This window comes from Pelodiscus sinensis, chromosome 6 (genome assembly GCF_049634645.1).
Source record: "Pelodiscus sinensis isolate JC-2024 chromosome 6, ASM4963464v1, whole genome shotgun sequence".
Classification (NCBI taxonomy): domain Eukaryota; kingdom Metazoa; phylum Chordata; order Testudines; family Trionychidae; genus Pelodiscus; species Pelodiscus sinensis.
Window position 1 is genome coordinate 106598576 of NC_134716.1, and position 21367 is coordinate 106619942.

Consider the following 21367-nt stretch of genomic DNA (forward strand, 5'->3'; position numbering starts at 1 on the left):
AGTACCATGTAGGCATCCAATGTACAGCTCAATTTTTTATTTTGAAACCTGAAGAGTTCTACATAGTTCAAATGCTTGTATCTTTCATCAACAAAAGTTGGTTCAATAGAAGACATTACCTCATCTACTTTGTCTCTCAATTTTTTATTTTTACCTGTTATATTTTTTCTTAAAATAATGGTAGTTCTTGCTAGCAGTGACGTCAATAGGTAAAATTATAATGACGTTTCTATACACCTTATCCCATATGCCAATAATGCCTTTCCAAAACAATCATTTTAGGGGTGAAACTTTCTTTAGGCAGTCTCTACACAAAAATGAATGTATTTGAAAGATACCTTTTCAAGGTCATCTTTGAGTTAAACGAGAATGAAAAAAATACACATTTCCTATTTTTAGAAAAAACAGCTGACATTTGAAATTTTAAACTCGGCATTAACTCATTTTTCTCTGAGCTCTACTTGATTTGGAAGGGAAACTATAAAAATAAAAAAATATATAAAAAGCAACTGAAAACACTTTAAGAGAATTTTTAGTGCATATCCACCAAGCTTTTCAGTACAGCTGAACAGAGTTGCATTCTTTGTAACTACTTTGCACATTCTCCAGGAGCTTCTGCTCTCAGTCTGTTACTGGGACAACAGTATAACAACCTGTAAGTATCAAACTGAATCACATAAGTCTCAAAAATCCAACAACATACTGGATAGGAACACAGGCCAGTGCTGGAACAGCTCTGCAGTCAGCCACTCAGGTGATCCCAAACCAGTTGCACTAGCTGCTGCTCTGATAGGCCTGGGCAGCTGGCCCCGGGACCACCAAAACAGTGGCCAATGCAGCTGGCCCCACAACTGCCCAAGCAACAGCTGATACAGCTGATTCCGGGGACTACCCAAACAGCAATCCCGAAGGTGACATGAGCTGCCACAGATTCGCAGCTCCTAACAACAGTCCTGAGGGTACCAGGAGCACTTACAGCTTGGTGGCTCCTGGCAGGAGTCCCAGGGTGGTCCAAGCAGTGTCACATCCCCATGGTAGTGGCCAGAGTGGCTACTGACCCCCCCGAGGCTCCATCTCCTACCTAGCAGCTGGTGCCCTGGGCCCCCCTGGATTTCTCCCTTCACAACCCCTGGTGCTGTGGGCTTCCCACACCAAAGATTTCATCAGGGGTATTTATGCTGTAAGTCATGGATATGTCACAAACTAGAATTCCTTTTTGTTTTTTACCTGTGACCACACCTCGACTTTTACTAAAAATACTTGTGATTAAATAAGTAGTCTTAATTATGGTTTGATGAAGCTCTGCATGTGTGTATGTATATGTGCACGTGCATAGGTCTGAGCAGAAACATGCCAGAAACACATAAAGGAGGCAGGAAGGCTCCTGTAGCATTACCCTGAGAAAAGCTGAGACACAGTTTTGGTGTAGAATGGTGGCTGAAAAAGAGGCTTGGCACTGAGAGCAAAGGAACTGTCTTCTGCTGTTTCATTCCTACTGTATTCGGGAAAACAAGACTATATATTTTTTGTGACTAAATAGGATTGTAAGAAGCAAATACAATCCTGTTCTCCAACAGAAAAAACCCAGAAGATCTTGAATATTGGTTAACTGCTTAGGTTTCTTACAATGACTAGCTAATAGTAGAAGGATGATAGAGAAGAGAAAGGATTAAAAGTACTAATTTTCTATTTAAAAATATTTATTTAAAAATTGTCTACTACCATTTTTTTCAGGATTCTTCAGATCCTTTTTTACTCTTTCTTCCACATTCACTCAGCAAACTTTCAATGGAACTTTGCAGACAATTTCAACTATTAAAAAATTCTAAACTGGGAATGATGATCAACTTCTACAATGTAGCTCACTGAATTAGTTACATACCTTCAAATTCAAGGGCACTAAAATATTCTTGTTTCATTTTAAGCTTCAATTCCTGCTTCTTCAGTTCCTCTGGTGTTAGAAGAATAGGAACGACTTCAACTACAAGTGTTGATGAAGGAGCACCTGCAAAAACAAAATAAGCATTTCACTAGAACAAAAATCTGATAATCTTTGGACTGCGTATATGTAAAAAGCATAGCATAGTACAATTTGTTTTATGGAAAAGAGGTCTGTTCAAATAAATCAGATACCGTGTTTGGTAGATAAGTGTAAATTGTTATCATAATGTCCTTAGACTTCTGCAGGCATTAATACTGCATGAGGTCCCTATTTTAAAAAATACTATAGTAAATTAGAGTAGCGCCTACTAAACAGTTGAAAACTGGATAACTAATAGAGCTCAAAATATAATTGCTAAAGGGAAATTCTGGGTTTGTTTCTATTGAGGTTCTAGATGGTCATAATGATTCATTGTGGCCTTAAAATATATTAATCTATGATAATTTGCAGGTGCTTTTACATGCTAATCATCAGTCTGAAGGCCAAATTGAAAACTGAAATAAATGGTGATAAAAGTTCGATGTTTGTAAGTCAGCATTAGTTACCACCCAAGAGTTGGAAGGACAGCACTGAAATAGGTAAAAGAGTACAATATATTAAAAGTAGGCATCCATTACTTTGATTTTATACTTTTTAGATCATTCTGTTTATTTTACAGAATGGGCCTAGAGCCTGCAATGAAAACCACACCTTTTTTAAAAAAATATTGTGTTGACAGTTTATTTATGGTCAAAGCACTTTGATTGCTAAGTATAGTTAAATGTTAAGCACAGATAATGATTTAACTTTTCTGTGCCAACAACCAACTTGTAGCTGCTGTGATGTACTGATCTGGTATCATCCTGTTGCATCATCAGGTTGAACATAATTCTAATGATCAAATCTAAAGGTGACAAAACTGATTGTAGTAAGTTATTTCACTATTTCAATAAGTATGCTGCTGCATTGCCTACAAGATTAAAAAAAAACATTTATTATGCATTCCTAGGATGTGAAAGCCAGAATTTAAAGCTGATTAGCACTTCCACTCTCACAAAATGTATAACAGCACTCTCTTTGGCATAAAATATTAATGGATACATTTTTCATTTGATCTTATATTAGGAGGAAAGATGGTTAAGGTATTTGACTTAGATTCAGGATATCTGATCTCTAATGTGGACTACTTCTGCAAACTTGAACAAATCATTTAGTGTATATCTATACAGCAACTCACCTTCCCCCTATCCCCCCAAAAATAAATCATTGCATGACAGTGAGTCTCGGAACCCAGATCAGAAGACTTGGTCTCATGCTATGGAGCTGAGAATAGCAGTGTAAATATTCAGGGTTGGGCTGGCATCTGAAAGTGCCACCAGAGAAAGTGGGGAGGAGAGTAGAGAGATTTTCTTGGCGCTTCAGCTCCAGTCCAATCCTATGTCTTGTGATGAAGCTCCCAGTTCCACACAGTGAGTCCTGTGCTTTTGGATAGCGATAGTGGTAGATAGTATTCTCTCCCCTTGTCTGGTGAACATGGGAACTCCCAGTCTAATGGCTCATCTCAGAGGCTCACTACAGCTCTCACTCTAACCACTTTACTTCAGAGACAAGCCATAATCTGATTTAGCTACTGTCATCATCAGCATAGTAGAGGGAAAAGTGAGAGGCAAATTTTTCTAGTCTCAAAGGGTATGTCTATACTAGCCCCCTAGTTCGAACTAGGGAGGCTAATGTAGGCATTCGAAGTTGCAAATCAAGCCTGGGATTTAAATATGCCGCGCTTGATTTGCATCTTCCCGGCCGGTTGCCATTTTTTGAAATTTACAAGTCCAGACTAACTGCCCGTGTCTACATGTGGCAGGGACCCGGTAGTTCGAAATAAAGCCCTAGTTCGAACTACATGTTAAACCTCATTCCAGGAGGAATAACAGGTAGTTCGAACTAGGGCTTTATTTCGAACTACCAGGTCCCTGCCACGTGTAGACGTGGGCAGTTAGTCCGGACTTGTAAATTTCAAAAAATGGCAACCGGCCGGGAAGATGCAAATCAAGCGCGGCATATTTAAATCCCAGGCTTGATTTGCAACTTCGAATGCCTACATTAGCCTCCCTAGTTCGAACTAGGGAGCTAGGGTAGACATACCTAGAAGGTATGTCTACAGAGCAACATCATTTAGAAATAACTAGCGTTATTTCTAAATAACAGTCTGTGTCTACAGAGCAGGCAGTTATTTCGAAATAATGTCAAAATACTGTCAAGCTTTGTCAAGCTAAAGGACTTCTTACTCCAACTTCTGTAACCCTCATTGTAAAAGGAGTAAGGGAAGTTGGAAGAAGAGTGCTCTATTTCAAAGTAAGTGCTGTGTAGATGCTCCCAATTTCAAAATAAGCTATGCAATCGATGTAGCTCAATTTGCATAGCTTATTTCGAGTTAAACCCTGCTGTGTAGACACGCTCTAAGGTGTGTCTACACAGCACAGTTATTTTGAAATAACGGCTGTTATTTTGAAATAATAATGTGAGTGTCTATACAGAAATTCCGTTATTATGAAATAATTTCAGTATAACAGATGGCTTATTTCGAAATCTGTAAACCTCATGCTATGAGGAATAACGCTTATTTCAAAACAGCTGTTTCAGAATAGCAGTAGTGTGGATGCTCCATGGCTGCTATTTTGAAATGGCTCCTCCCCAGGGCCATTCAAAGTAATTACTCCCCAGTGCCTCCTGGGGCTCTAAATCAATGTAGCACGTACACATTAGGGAAGCTTGACTCAGACTAACTTTGAGGCTCTCCTGTAGTATAGACATGCTATTTCGAAATAAGCTATTCTGGAAAAAAAATCCGAAATAGCTTACTTCAAAATAAGCGTGCTGTGTACAGCATCCTAGTGGATTTTCCAGATATGTAGGCAACAAACTAAATTTTTCAGTATCTTGGGGTTTATGTCCTTTAAATTTCTGAGGATCAAAGGGGCTGTTCCCCAGACAGAGCTCTCCTCCCTTCTGTACCTTTAGGGCTCTCCCCTGGTGCCTCACTTCTACAGTTCTTGCTCTCCTGCAGCCTATCCTCCTCCCACCACTCTGGGTGGGCCACTAACTGTCTAAAAGGGGGTCAGTCCTAGATTGGCTCCAGGAGGTTCACAATCAAACCTGGCTCAACTGGTTCTAGCATGTTCTAGATGGTCTCCAGATGTCTTTGTTAACCTAATATTCTCAACTAATTCTAGTAGGTTCTTGAATAACTCTAGGTGTCTTAATTAACCAGAGGGAGACCTTGTTTGGTTACCAGGGAAACAGGGACTATTTAACCTGCAGTGAATATACCCGCTTTCTGTTATTTTCTTGTAGCCCTCTGGCCTAACCCATCACAGTCTACACTGCTATTTTTCAGCCCTATGTCATGAGTCTGTTCATCTGGGCTCTGAGATTTGCTGCCATAGGTGTTTTTTCTTCCTCTGTAAACATACGGTAAGTGTCTTGCCCAAGGTTACAAGTAGTCTGTGGCAGAGAAGAATTTTTTTGCTGTGTCGACATACACATAATCTCTCTGCACTTCATTGTTCCCTTTTTTTAAATACTTGCTTTTCCCCACCATTTATCTAAATTCTCCATTTAGACAGTAAATTATTTGTAGCACAGTTTGTCTCTTATTATGTGTTCAATTACAATGGGGCCCAGATCTTCATTGGAAGGATTACTTACCTTTTGTAACTGTTGTTCTTTGAGATGTGTTGCTCATTTCCATTCCAATATATGTGTGCACGCACTGCATGCACGACCATCAGAAGATTTTCCCTAGTGGTACCCATTGGATTGACTGAGGCTGGTGGTGGGTATACCATAAAAGAGTACGCAGAAGGTGTACACATGTTGCTGCCCTGTGGCTGTTCTGTGCCAGAAAGGCCACTGAAGAAGCCTGCACCCTGATGGACTGCACTATAATAGGTAGAGTTGGCACTTTGGCTAGATCATAGCAAAGTGTAATACATGCAGTGATACAGGACAATAGGTACTGGGACATGATCAGGAACCCCGTCACACACTCCGCAACAGAGACAAAGAGTTGTGGCAATTTGTGGAATAGTTTAGTATGTTTGATACAGAAGGCCAAGGCATGTCTTGTATCCAAAGAGTGCAGCAGCCAGCCCCTGCCTGTGGCATAGGGTTTTGGGAAGAAGACTGGGAGAAAGATGTCCTGATTGATGTGAAATGATAACACCACCATTTGCACTTTATCTTTATAAAAGATAGTATACAGGTGCTTAGAGGTAAGAGTCCCCAACTCCAGTGCCCTTCAGACGGAGGTAATGGCTACTAGGAAGGTCACTTTATAAGAGAAGTGGGATAGAAGGCTGAAACAGAAGTGCCATGAGCCAATACAGGACCGAATTCAGGTCCCAAGGTGATAGTGAATGCCTCATCTGAGGTTAAATCTGGTCCAACCCTTTAAAGAACTGATCCATCACCCAGTTCCCAAATAGGGACTTTACTCTTGAGCCTGGATGGAATGCTGAAATAGCAGCCAGGTTGTTCTTAATGGATGACACAGCCAGACTGTGGTGTTTCTGTGAAGGACATAGCCCAGAAGCAGGAGGACAGTGGCCTGGTAAGGGGTTTGTCCTTATTAAAGCATCAGAGGGAGAGCTTCTTTCATTTTGCTAGGTTAGTGGCCCAAATTAAGCTCATACGGCCACTCAATAAAAACAACAAGGAGTCCTATGGCACGTTAGAGACTAACAGGTTTAATTAGCGTAAAACCCACTTCACCAGATGAATGGGAATGGAAGTTTCAGAAGCAGAGGTATATATAAGGAAGAAGTTGACTGTTAAGTAAGCTAATCAAGTCAGGTTGGGAGTGGGTCATTCACAGCATTTGGTGAGGAAATGTGAATATCCAGAGAGGGGAAATTGTCTCAGTAATGCATTAACCAGTTTAGATCCTTCATAGGATACTAGAACTGGAAGGGACCTCAAGAGGTCATCAAGTCTATTCCCCTGCCCTGACAGCAGGACCAAGCATCCTGTAGATCATCCCTCATATATGTCTATGCAACCTGCTCTGAAATATTTCCAGTGATTGAGATTCCACAACCCCCCTAAGCAATTTATTCCAGTGTTTAACCATCCTGACAGTTAAGAAGTTTACTTAATGTCCAACTTAAACCTCCCTTGCTGCAATTTAAGCCCTTTGCTCCTTGTCCTATCATCAGTGGTCAAGGAGAACAATTTTTCTCCCTCCTCCTTGTAACACCCTTTGGATACTTGAAAACCGCTATCACATCACCTCTCGGTCTTCTCTTTTCTTAACTAAACAAGCCCAATTCTTTCAGTCTTCCCTCATAGATCATGTTTTCTCAACTTTAAATAATTTTTGTTACTCTTCTCTGGACCATTTCTAATTCATCAACATCTTCCTCGAAATGTGATGCCTAGAACTGGACACAATACTCCAACTGTGGCCTAATCAGTGCAGAGAAGAGCGAAATAATTGCTTCTTGTGTCTTGCTCACAATACTCCTGGTAATGCATCCAAAAATCATGTTTTTGGTTTTTTTTGCAACATTGTCGTACTGTTGACTCATATTTAGCTTGTGATCCACTATGACCCCTAGATCTCTTTCCTCAGTACTCCTTCATAAACAATCACTTCCCATTTTATATGTGTGAAACTGATTGTTCCTTTTTAAATGGAGTACTTTGTATTTGTCCTTATTAAACTTCATCCTATTTACTTCAGACCATTTCTTTAGTTAGTCCAGATCATTTTGAATTATGATCCTATCCTCCAAAGCACTTTCAACCCCTCCCAGCTTGGTATCATCTGCAAATTTAATAACCATACTCTCTATGCCAACATCTAAATCGTTGATGAAGATATTGAACAGAACCTGTCCCAAAACAGACCCCCGTGGAACCCTATTTGTTATGCCCTTCCAGTATGACTGTGAACCATTAATAACTACTTTCTGAGAACATTTGTCCAGACAGCTATGCACCCACCTTATAGTAGCCCTATCTAGGTTGCTTTTCCCTAGTTTATTGATAAGAAGGTAATGCAAGACCATATCAAATGCTCTACTAAAGTCTAGGTATGCCATGTCCACCATTTCTCCTTTATACACAAGATTTGTTATCCTATCAAAGAAAGCTATCAGATTGGTTTGACATGATTTGTTCTTTACAAGTCCACGATGGCTGTTACCTATCACCTTATTATGTTCCAGATGAATTCCTTAATTATTTGCTCCATTATCTTCACTGGCACAGAAGTTAGGGTGACTGGCCTGTAGTTTCCTGGGTTGTTCTTATTTCCCTTTTTATACATGGGTACAGTATTTGCCCTTCTGCAGTCTTCTGGAATCTCTCCCGACTTCCATGACTTTTCAAAGATGATAGCTAAAGGGTTAGATACCTCTTCTATCTGCTCTTTGGGTAATTTAGAATGCATTTCATCAGGCCCTGGTGACTTGAAGACATCTAATTTTTGTAAGTAATTTTTAATTTGTTCGTTTTTATTTTAGCTTCTAAACTTACCCCATTTCCACTAGTATTCATTATGTTAGGCAGCCAATCACCATCAATCTTCTTGGTGAAAACCAAAACAAAGAAGTTGTTAACCACCTCTGCCATTTCCAGGTTTCCTGTTCTTATTTTTCCCTTTTCAGCCTACTCTGTTGGTCTTCCTCTTGCTTCTAATATATTTATTCAAGCCTAAGATGATAGTGTTGAATTTGCAAATGAATTATAGTTCAGCTGTTTCCCTGTTTTTGAAATGGTAGAAGGATGGCTACTTTCAAACCTCTTACTGAATGTCCAGAGAGGTTAAAGTGTTCCCCTACAGGTTTACGTATGTTACCATTCCTGATGTCTGATTTGTGTCCATTTATCCTTTGGTGTAGAGACTATCTGGTTTGGCCAATATACATGGCAGATGGGCATTGCTGGCACTTGATGGCATATATCACATTAGTGGATGTGCAGGTGGATGGAGCCCTGATGTTGTGGCTTATGTGGTTAGGTTTGTGATGGTGTCACTTGTATAGACATATGGACAGAGTGGCAACGGAGTTAGTAAGACCTCCCGATTTGAGTCTGAACACTGGAGCTTAAGGAAATTTAGCTATGGAGCTTCCATGCTCTGAAGTGCAATGACTCCATGTTTGGATTCTGCAGTTGGCCTTAATCCTGTGTCATGAAGTCTGAGAACAGAGGGAGTATCATTGGCCTGGCCACTGACAGGGACAGCAGCATGGTGATCTAGTAGTCTGGGCCACATGGGTGCTATGAGTATAACTGCTTCTTTGTCCTACCAAACCTTGAGAAGGACCCTAGTTATTAATGGAAATGGGGGAAATACATAAACAAGCTGCTCCATCCCTGATAGGAGAAAAGTATCTGTTACGGACCCCTCCAGTTGTGGCTCTGGAAGGAACAGAACTGAGCAAATTTCCTGTTGAGGCAGGTTGCAGACAGATCCACCTGGGAATGACTCCAGTTGTGGAAAATGGTGGGGACCATGTCCACCCTGAGAGATCACTCATGAGACTGGAATGATCACCTGAGATGATCTGTGAGGTTGTTCTACTTGCCAGGGAGATATAAAGATTGAAGCTAAATGTTGTGATGAATGTAAAAGTCCTATAAGCTTCCTGACATAGGGGAAAGGAGTGAGTACTATTCTGTCAATTGATGTAAAACACTGCTGTGGTGTTGTTTGTTAGGACCATGACACACTTGACCCTTGGATGGGGCAGAAACACCTGGCAAGCTAGACAAACTACCCTGAGCTCCCTGACACTGATGTGTAACAATAGTTCTGCCTGTGATCACAGGCCCTAAATCCAAAGATTATTTAGGTATGCTCCCCAACCTGTGTTCAAGGCACCCGTTACCAAGGTAATCTCTGGTGGCAGCCTGGTGAAGAGGACCCCAGCACACACTTGAGGTTGGAGCCACCAACTGAGGGAGTGCAGAGCTGCCAGAGGCAGAGTGACCAGCTGATCGAGAGAGTACTAACAAGACTTGAATACCAACACCAACCATACTTGGAGCAGGCGGAGGTGTAGCTGAGCATGGTGGAGGACATGAGTGCAGAAGGCCATGTGCCTGAGTAGCCTCATGCAGTTGTGTACTATAGTGGTTGGGCTCTACATGCCTCAGAAGACCAAAAAATGGGAGGGGGATACTCCCAAACCAACTATCAACAATGAAAAAAATTAAACAAAAATTGATCTATACTACAAAGAACTATTAAAGCTGCAACGTTAGGGACTAACAACTTGCAAAGAAAGAGGTCAGAAGCTCCAATGACCGGCAGAAAGAATTAACTAAATGGGAGTTGGTTCCACAGGGGTGTGTGTGTGTGTGCATGCATATCTACATATATTTTGTCAGGGAGGCATCACTACAGGGAGCATCACAGCCAATCCAATAGGTTAAGGCAAATCTTCTGATGGCCGTACACATGGCGCACACACACACACACATACATATTGGAATGCACATGAGCAATCACTCAAAAAAGAGTTCTACTTGGTAATTATTTACACCTTGTCAGAATCATGGCAGAGCAGGAACAGACCTAAATGATTCATCATATCATAAAGATCGATACATTATATAGAGAAATAATAGTCTTGGATTATTTTTATCCCATTCCTTATTAATAAAGAAAGAAGTATTTATAAATACTTTATATGTTATCAGCTACATCAGGATGCTAATGTTAGAAAAATACTCAGAATTTTCCAAATGTTGACATAATTTGATAAAATGGCTGCAATTTGTACATTTCCAAAGCAATGCACAGAGAAAGATTAGCAAGTATTATTTTCTGGGTACTAGTTTGAACAATTATATCTGAATATTATTTATGATTTAATTCACCCAACAATCACTCAACAATCTATGGATTTCTCTATCACTACTAATGTCAGCACACTGATATATCATGGGCTGAAAAATAAAAAAATAGAAAAGAATTAAACTTTTGTAGTTAGCCTTTTAAACAAATGTTCATTTAATTTGAATAATTTTGTGCTTTTTATAAAAAATAAAAGCACATTTGAGTTACCTTTCTTTTTGTTGGGTGATTTTGGAAGTGGTGTTTTAGCATCTTTGGTATCCTTTCCACCACCTTTGCCTCCTGCTGCCTGAGAAGGTTTTTGACGGTCTTGTTCTTTCTTTTCTAGCTGCTGACGTTCTTTTTCTTCCTCTGCTTCTTTTGATTGTATTTCAGCATTTACCTTAACATTCATATAAATATTTTAACTTAGACTAGTCTGTATATATAACATACAATTAATTCTTTAATAAATAAAGAGATTCTTTATTTTTCAAAAGTGGTTGCTGCTGGATGTATAAAATAAATTCAATATTTTAACTCTTGATTTTGAATCTGATCAGCATATGATCATATTAGGTAAAGAAACAGTTGATAAAGGAAAAAAATAAGAAGGGAAAAGAAGGCAGGTTTAAATATTTCACTGAACAAATTATTTTAGTGTAAAGGGAAACAGGGAAGTAGACCTACTGGTAACCAAAAACTTTGCTAGATTTCAGCGACGGCTCAGAATGTGAAGAACTAAGCTAACTTATCTTAAGGCATTCACTGTGGAGGACAATATGTCTGATTATATTGTGAAAGTACAGAAAGCCAGCAAACATAGCTATTGATCCAGCATCTGCTTTTTTGGAACTATCTGTAAAACAATATACTTTTGGCATTATACAATAAAAATGGAGAAGTCTAGTGAATTCTAATCTCTGCTTGACTATTAATTTTGGAAGCTTTTATTAAAACCTGTACTAAAGAACAAATACTGTTCCTTCCTTCATGTTGCACAGGTCATTTCTAATGGCAGGATGGTTTTGTTCTACCATAAAAGGAGGAGGGAGGCAGAGCTCTGGACAGGTACTGCTACTATGTCTATTTTCCCCTTTATAGTAGGGATGTATTCGGGCTACAGGGCTACAGATATTGCTGAAACATCAGTAGTGAAATAGGAATTATAGAGTTGAGATACTAGTGCATGGTATGGTATTTGGACTGAAAAAAATTTAGCCCTAATTAGGTAGCCAGTCTATGAACTTTACTAAACAATGCATTTCTTACCATATTTGATATTGCTGTTACTGCTGCTTGCCATGTATCAGTGATAATTTTCTCATCTGCTCCAAAGTTAAATGTTATACTTTCAGAGGAATTCTCCTTATTGCTCTTTACTTGAATTGCTTTGCTTTTCTGTTTAGTGATATTTATTTCAGGAGAAGGGGCTTTACGAGGAACCATAGGAATCCTTGAAAACAAAACAAGAAATATCCCTATGGTGTGCTATATGTTTTATGTTGTATTTAGGTTGTATTAATCCCATTTTCAAAGTCTATGGTAGCAACTGAAAAGGAAGAAACACTTTACAAGTGGTAAAATTTATGGATGGCACAAAATCATTCTGGTTAGTCCAGACTAGAGAGATTTATGAGGACAAAACCAGGGGACTAGATAACAAGTAATACACACTGGAATGATTGATATTAGACTCTATGTACTGACAAAGTCTTGATGAACTGTAACTATTCAGCTATCATTATTGGTGTTGTTATGCACAGCATTATGTCATTATAATAAATATTGATGATATATGCTCACCTTGAATATGGTGTTTAATTCAGAACATCCAACAAGGCTGCTTTAACTTATGTTTAATTGATCACAACCGCAAAGGCAATGCTTGTAAAATTTTAATTCTGTCTCTGATCCAGAACTGAATGTTTAATATTTAACTGTAACTAGGGGGCTGTGCCCCCTGCTTGCTACACTAGCCAATTCCCCTCTCTCTGGGAGTAGGTGTCCGGCCAGAGGGAAGGGATCAGGAGCAGGCTGGGGATATCTTGCCAGGGGATATCTTGCCAGGGGATAGGGGACAAGACCGGGGGCAGGAGTGCAGCAGTAGGTTGGGGGTAGGTGTCTTGCCAGGGAGGAGAGGGCAGGATGGGGTAGGGTGAGATGTCTTGCTCGGCATAAGGGGTGAAGGGGTGTGTGTCAGGCTTGGAGGGTGGGGGTGTTGAGTTCAGATGGTGGAAGGGAACCCAGCCCCAGCAGCTCAGTCCTCTGGGGCATGAAGTGGGTGCCAGAGCTGGAGCAGCCCATGCCTGGAGGGGACAGCATCAACGCTGATCACAGCAAGCAGCTGAGGATGGAGGCGGGTGGCAGCATGAGGACACAAATGACGTGATGATGTCACTCTGTCATTCTGCAGGAATTTTTTTTTATGTATATAGAGAGATCAGTTGGAGAATTTGTTAGGGAACTGCTATAATGTGGGGGGGAAGAGGAATCTTTTATCTGGCAAGCTTTGTTACTGCACAGAATACAGACGAGGTGGAAAAAAGTGTATAATAAATTAAATATACCACACTATTAAAAATCTATAAAATGGCTGTGATCACCATCATCTATTTAACAATTTACACATTCACAAACACACATACGATATATTAATTGTGTTACTTTTTTACAATGAAGTTTTTACCTTCTTGACTTGCTTTGATCCACAGATTGCTCTACATTAACAATATCTAATAATGGGATTCTAGAGAACTCTCGACAAGCTTCTGTTGGCATTTTGCCTTCCATTCCCCTGTAATAGTCATGTAGAAATCTCATTGTATCTTGGAAACGGTCCACTTCAACCTTCAGAAGGAAAGATAGATTTACATTCAAAACAGGATAGAACAAAGCATTTTCTGTTTTTTATACCTTAAAGCATAATAATATCAAAAGCAATGGCTACATCACGAGAATGCTTGATGAGGCTAGAAAATAGAACAGATCAATTATATATGTTTAAGTATTTTATTTTATAATAAAATAAATTCATACTATAATATGTACTGGAAAAGTACACTTTCAGAATTTATGTTCAAAACTTGAATACAGATATTTCTAAGCTTTAATAAAAATATCAGCTATGAAATAGGAAAATGTGTTTAATTTGAATGTATAAATAGATTCATATTTAATTATGATATATACATAATTATATGAAAACATATCTACAATGTGCTTCTACATTATTTTAAAAAATAACAACAATATTAAAAAAAAGAAATGGGTTTAAGTGACCAAGAAAGAATTATAATTGTGCAAGCTGTTTAAAGAAAAAACATGTAGATTTTGCAAGGCTCAAGAAATGTATTTATTTCAGAGTGAAGCCAAAAAGCATTAGCACCTGTCATGCTTTGATTTATTGAACCAGTAGTGTCGGAGTCTCTAACTGACAAAACGGTACTGCATATTCATGGGAAAATACATAAAACCACATTCACAAAAAGAATAAAAATCTCAGTATAAAACAGCCCGTCGCCCATAAGTAGAATTTTTATCTTTAATCTGGTTACAGAAAACAAAGGAAGTGGATGGAAAGCTGATAATTCTGGTAGGGATATTAGATCTCGCTATAATGAATATATAAAATCTATACTAATAGAATAATATAGCTACCTGAAGAACATATTACAGAATCACACAGCAAAACCTACACCAGCAAAACCTACACCAGCAATCAAGAACGGTCTGCCTGTTTTGTTGCTGTTCTTATTGATGACTCTGACAAAGTTATTCACTGTAAAGGTATGAGTATCACAATTTCAGACTTGCTACTTTTAGCACTAATAATTTTGTCCATTATTGCCAATGAGGGTTGTAGTTGGTAAAATTATTACAAATCATGTTAATTATGCTGGTGCTTAAGGCCAACGAAGGATGCCCTCCCCCTCTTTGCACTTGGCATTGTATAAACACAGAGTGGTTGATGGTCCCTACCCTGAGGAAACTAACTAGATAAAAGCTACAGAAGATTGGGTAACGGGTATAACCCACAAACAGAGTGAATAATTTGATGGTCGTAAATATCAATTCAGTTCCACTGGAGTGAGGAAGGATTTTGAGTGGGTTTACTTAGGAAGTAACATTTTGAGGAGAAAAGTCAGAAGCATACGTCAGTAACTTCAGTGTCAAAATCCCATTCATATTCAGTTCATAGCAAAGTGAGTGTACTCTGCCCTGACCTATGCTGCACTAACTCACTGTGTGGACCTTGCTGATGCTCATTACCCATTTGTTAGTGCAGGGGTGGGAAATAATTTTATGCAGAGGGGCCACTTCACAAATTTTGGTACATGGCCATGGGCTGGCTCTGGGCAAATTTTGGTACATGGTTGTGTTCTGGCTCTGGTCCTCCCAGAAGGGGCAGGGGTCTCAGGCAGAAAGCGTGGAATTGGGGACTACAGAGAGAGACAAAGAGTGTGTGTATGAGTGAGAAAGAGGGACCCTTTGTGTGTGACAGACTTTGTGACACAGATTAGGTGCATGTGGTAGTGTGTATTTGACAGTGACTATGTTTGTATGATACAGAGACAGCGTGTCCCAGACTGCGGTGTGTGTGTGTGACAGTGACACAGAATGCGTCTGCTGGCTGCTGCAGGGTAGGTTTCTGAGAGACGCCTCATGCTGTCTCTTTAAGGGAAATCCGTCCTGCTCTGTTGTCCCTTCCTCCCCTGTTCTGCACTCCTCTGAGCCACTTACCATCCACTCTTCAGGCTGGAGCATTTCCACTGTGTGTCTCCCTCTACCTGCCCCCTGCTCTGCAAAGATGGGGTGGAGGGAATACCCTGACTTCAGCACTTTCCTCTCCCATCCATCCTTCCCCCATGTCCCCACACTGCTCAAAGAAGAATACTGGGAGCATCGCAGCTAGAGGGGCAGCTGAACATGCTGCAGGCATGTTTGCTCTGCTAATCAAGTGTATGGGCCAGAGAGAAATGCTTGGTTGGCCAGATCTAGACTCTGGGACCAATTTTGCCCACCCTTGTGTTAGTGCATTTTGAGCTACACTCATTTCAAAGAAGATCAAAGTGCACTAACAAATGATTAGTATGAGCCTCATGTCGATACAAAAATTTGGATCCAAATCTGTGATAATTTAATTGTATCCTACCCTTGATCTACACTCTACCTTTTATATTTTTCTACATCCACATCACCACCCTCTAGAGTGGCAGTTCTTAACCAGGCCTACATGGCCCTACGGGGACCATGAGCTGGTTTCTGGAGGTCCATGGACAATGCCGGGCAGACGCTTAGATCCCTGAGTTCTGGTTCCCCATGCAGAGCTAAAGCCCAGAGCTGAAGTTCTGTAGAATCACCTCTAGCAATTTTTATTTTCCCTGGACTGTGTAAGTGTTGAGTTGTTCTCCCCATGCTGACAGAGAGGTGTCCATCTTTATAACAACTACCGGTAAGATGTGCAAACAGAACTCCTGTCCACATATTGTGATGGTCCTTCCACCAATTGAGAGATTATTTCATGAAGGTAGGGATCGAAAAAAAGCATATTTAGACTGTGCTTGGTGGGTGAATAGATAGTTTTGAACCGTGAGGTTAACACATTCCAAGTCTGGCATATTCTGTCATGAAAGTGTTGGCTGTCACTTGACCCAGTAACTGAATACAGTTCCTGATTATGGTTTGAGGGCTGAACTGAATTCTGTTTACTATGTTTTAAAGAACCAAAAGTCTGTGCTGAGGAAGGTAGGCTCCTTCTGTCACTGCTCCCCTCAAGATGTGCTCTATGAACCCTAGATGCTATATATAGGTCAGAGGGGATTTTTGTATGTACAGTTGTAGGCCCAATTCAAGGATGAGGCCTATTGCCTTTGAAGTTGTCCAAGACAACAGTTCTAAGGGACAGCTGTTCAGCAACCAATCATCCAGGTAAGGGTATACAAAAAACTTGTCCTGCAGAATTTCATTGCTATCACCAACTTGACCATTGGGGCGGATGATAGGCCAAAGAGGAGCTCTCAGTATTTAAAGTAGTTCTAGCCAACACTAAAATGGAGGATTTGTTTGTGGGATGGGTACACAGCAATGTGGAAATCCTCTTGCTCTGATGAACAAATTAACACTGTGTCACCATTCTGAACTTCTGCACCTCACATCAGAACTGTATAGCCTCAAGTCTAGAACAGGTTTCCAACCTCACTCTTTTTTTGGTTCCAGGAAGTATTCTGAATAAAACCTTTCCCCTCTGTGCTCTATGGGGACTGGTTCTATAGCCCCCATGTGTAACAGAGTGTCTATTTCCTGAAAGCACACTCTCACAAGAGTGGTCCCTGAAAAGGATTGGGGGGGTTCCATAGGTGGAACTGAGGCAAAGTCGATTGTGTAACCCAAGGAGATGATATCATAGTTCATACTCTAACAGTACTCTGTACTTGACCCATAACGTCTGATTGAGTTACTAATGTCCTAAGACCATGATTTAAAGACTTCAAGTTATAAAGAATCCACCAATTTACATTAGTTTAAATATAAAGTTATCTGTAGTGCATGCTGCAGAGGAAACCAGAGTCTCTGCCAATCTTACTTGGGAGAATTTTTTCCCAGCCCAAATACAGGAATCATGTATGTGCATGTGGACAAACCCTGTGCATGTGGACAAAACCCATTACCAGACACCTGGGAAAGAATTATCTGTAATAACTTAGGGTGCATCTATACAACTGGGTTTAACGTGAAATGAGGAGTAACGGTAGTTCGGACTAGGAAGCCTAGTCCGAACTACTTAGTCCGTACCGCGTGTAGCTGCGCGGCACGGAGTCCGCACTAGCGGACATTTTAAAATGGCGGCGCCCGGCTTTATGCAAATGAAGCCCGGGAAATTCAAATCCTGGGCTTCATTTGCAACTCCGGTTGCCTACATTACCACCCTAGTTCGAACTAGGGTGGTAGTGTAGACATACCCCTACAGACAACCACCTAACCTCAAGATGATTCTTACCAACAACCACAGGACATACCACACTAATACCAACCCTGGTACCTTCCCTTGCAACAAACCTCGTTACTAGCTTTGTCCACATATTCACTCTGCTGATACCATTATCGGACCTAACCAAGTGAGTAATAAGATCAAGAATACATATTCCTGCGCATCCTAAAATATAATTTATGCTATCATGTGCCGAAAGTGTCCCTCTGCTTTGTACATTGGACAAACGTCTCAGACACTTCGCCAAAGGATCAATGCCCACAAAACGGATATTAGACAGGATCACAAAGAAAAAACAGTTTATTGCCATTTCAACCAGAAAGGACACTGTCTCAATGACTTAATTACCTGCATCCTGCGTCAGAAGCCTTTTAAATCTGCACTTGAAAGGGAATCCTCTGAACTGTCATTCATGCTAAAATTTGACACTCTATGCGTCGGTCTCAACAAAGACGCTAACTATCTTACCCATTACAAAGATAGCTTCCCCAATTATCACCTCTAATACCATTAGCTCACAGACATTTACCTTTTCCCACCTCTAATACCATTAGCTCACAGACATTTACCTTTCCTCTCCCCCCCCCCCGCATCACCCTTCTGTTCTGAAATGTGATTTGTCCTTTTCATATGTGTTCATTTTTTAAATTGTATTCTTTGGTATATATGGTTGTGACTATTTTCTTCCACTATTTGATCTGAGGAAGTGGGTCTGGCCCACAAAAGCTCATCATCTAATAAACCATCTTGTTAGTCTTTAAAGTGCTACATAGTCCTGTATTTTGTTTCAGCTACACCAGACTAACACGGCTACATTTCTATCACTATTCCTCTGAAGTAGTGAAGATTGTCACCAAAGAGAGGGAGACTGGTGAACTGGTGCAGCTGAAGGGGATGAGGGTGGTAGTTTAACCCCTTGATCAACACATCAAAATTACTGCTTAGATGAGGCATGTCAAACTGGTGTTTGGCGGGCCACATGCGGCTTGATCGAAATTTTTTGTGGCCCACCAGAACATTTTTATAAAAGAATGAAATGCGGCCCGCTGGTCGCTGGGAGCACGCAGCCAAGTGCCTGCTCACTGCTGGCCAGGCCACTCTGCACTGCAGCAACTGCTTACAGCCGGCCAGGCACTCTGCTCTGGGCTCTCCAGCAGGCGCTTATAGCCGGCTGGGGCTCTCTGCGCATGCACTCATGGCCAGCTGGTTGCCAGCTGGTTGCTCTGAGCTGGGCTTTGGGTGCCACAGCAGGCGCTCACAGCTGGCTGGGCCGCTCTGCGCACACACTCATGGCTGGCTGGATGCTCTGAGCTGGGCTCTCTAGCAAGCGCTCACAGCTGGCTGCTGTGCTCACGCTGCTCCAGTGCCTCAGGTAGCAACGTTGACTATGGGACCCAGGTATTAGGTTGGGGAGCTTGGCCCCTGAGGAGAGGGACTGGCTCTGGGGGAGGGGAGAGGCATTAGGTTGGGGGGGCTGGTTTTGGGAGAGTGGAGAGGAATTGGGTTAGAACAGGGATATGGGAATGCCTGGCTCTGGGGGGGGGGGGGGGAGAGGAAGGGGCTATTTTGTTAATATTTTGTTTTTTATTTATTTATTCTCAAATAAAATCACAAAATGTATATTAATTTTATATCAATAAATAGGTCAATTTTTTGGAATTGCATGAATATTTATATCTTTATGAAAAATCTCCAACTTACAAAGTATCTGAAATTTTTACAGAAGGCTGTTCTATTTGATTAACCATGGTCTATACTTGTTTTTATTTTAACAAAACAAGTTATGTATCATATACAAAATTTAGAAGTACCTTACATTTATATTTAAATTTAAAATTAATTTTTACATAATTTTTAAAGTATTTAAAGAGCAAATAGCAATAGGGAATAGCCAGCATGGGTTTGTGAAGAACAAGTCATGCCAAACTAATCTGATAGCTTTCTTTGATAGGATAACGAGCCTTGTGGATAAGGGAGAAGCGGTGGATGTCATATACCTAGACTTTAGTAAGGCATTTGATACGGTCTCGCATGATATTCTTATTGATAAACTAGGCAAATATAACTTAGATAGGGCCACGATAAGGTGGGTGCATAATTGGCTGGATAACCGTAGTCAGAGAGTTGTTGTTAACGGTTCTAAATCCTGCTGGAAAGGGATAACAAGTGGAGTTCCTCAAGGGTCTGTTTTGGGACCCGTACTGTTCAATATCTTCATCAATGACGTAGATATTGGGATAGAGAGTACGCTTATTAAGTTTGCAGATGATACCAAACTGGGTGGGGTTGCGACTTCTTTGGAGGATAGGGACATAATTCAAAATGACCTTAGCAAGTTAGAGAAATGGTCAGAGGTAAACAGGATGAGGTTTAATAAAGAGAAATGCAAAGTGCTCCACTTAGGAAGGAACAATCAGTTCCATACATACAAGATGGGAAGTGACTGTCTAGGAAGGAGCATGGCGGAAAGGGATCTAGGGGTCATAGTGGACCACAAGTTGAATATGAGTCAACAGTGTGATGCTGTTGCAAAAAAAGCAAATATGATTCTAGGTTGTATCAACAGGTGTGTTGTAAGCAAAACTCGTGAAGTCATTCTGCCGCTCTACTCTGCACTAGTTAGGCCTCAGCTGGAGTACTGTGTCCAGTTCTGGGCGCCACATTTCAAGAAAGATGTGGAGAAATTGGAAAGGGTACAGAGAAGAGCGACAAGAATGATTAAAGGTTTAGAGAACATGACCTATGAAGCCAGGCTTCATGAACTGGGCTTGTTTAGTTTGGAAAAAAGAAGATTAAGGGGGGACATGATAGCGGTTTTCAAATATCTAAAAGGAGGAAGGAGGAAGGAGAAAATTTGTTCCTCTTGGTTTCTGAGGACAGGACAAGGAGTAATGGGCTTAAAGTGCAGCAGGGGAGGTTTAGATTGGACATTAGGAAAAAATTCCTAACTGTCAGGGTGGTCAAATATTGGAATAAATTGCCAAGGGAGGTGGTGGAATCTCCCTCTCTGGAGATATTTAAGAACAGGTTAGATAGACATCTGTCAGGGATGGTGTAGACGGAGCTTGGTCCTGCCTTGAGGGCGGGGGGCTGGACTCGATGACCTCTCGAGGTCCCTTCCAGTCCTATGATTCTATGATTCTATGAAATAACAATTTTACACATAAAATTATTGTAATATTATAAAATATACCTAAAACATAATCTATAAAATAAATAACTATGACTTTCCGACAAAGTACATTTTCTTTGGTGGCCTAAGGTTGCTAGGCGTCCAGTATTGATGCCTTCTGCCTCAAATGCTTTTTTTTTTCCCTCAACAAATTTTTTGATCAAACCATCTGGGAACTCTAGGTGGCCCTGAAAGCAACCAGTTTTCATTTGTGCAGCCCTCAATAGGGCTTTGAGTTTGACATGCCTGGCTTAGATGGTGATGAGTGGGAGGCAGAAGGTTGAGAAGCACATAGGTTTCAGAGAAAGAAACTATCTTCTCGGTCTGGCTCATATGTACTGTAGGAGGGAAGGAACTGGATTAAGATAGGATGTCTGGCCCTCTGAGAATTGCACAGTTTTCTCTTGTGTAGATGCCAGGAGAATGCAAAGTTGATTT

At 40.7% G+C, this 21367-nt stretch overlaps 1 protein-coding gene across 7 annotated transcripts in view; it reads right to left on the reverse strand.

Moving 5' to 3' along the window:
• SPEF2 (sperm flagellar 2) overlaps positions 1-21367 on the reverse strand; it is a 204229-nt gene that overhangs the window by 87215 nt on the left and 95647 nt on the right. For all 7 annotated transcript variants that reach the window (XM_014570185.3, XM_075932549.1, XM_075932547.1 and 4 more), the window contains 4 exons: positions 13456-13616; positions 12039-12222; positions 10998-11169; positions 1883-2005 (listed from right to left, as the gene is read on the reverse strand). In XM_014570185.3, the coding sequence (XP_014425671.1) occupies positions 1883-2005; positions 10998-11169; positions 12039-12222; positions 13456-13616 (640 nt within the window). The remainder of the gene's footprint in view (positions 1-1882; positions 2006-10997; positions 11170-12038; positions 12223-13455; positions 13617-21367) is intronic.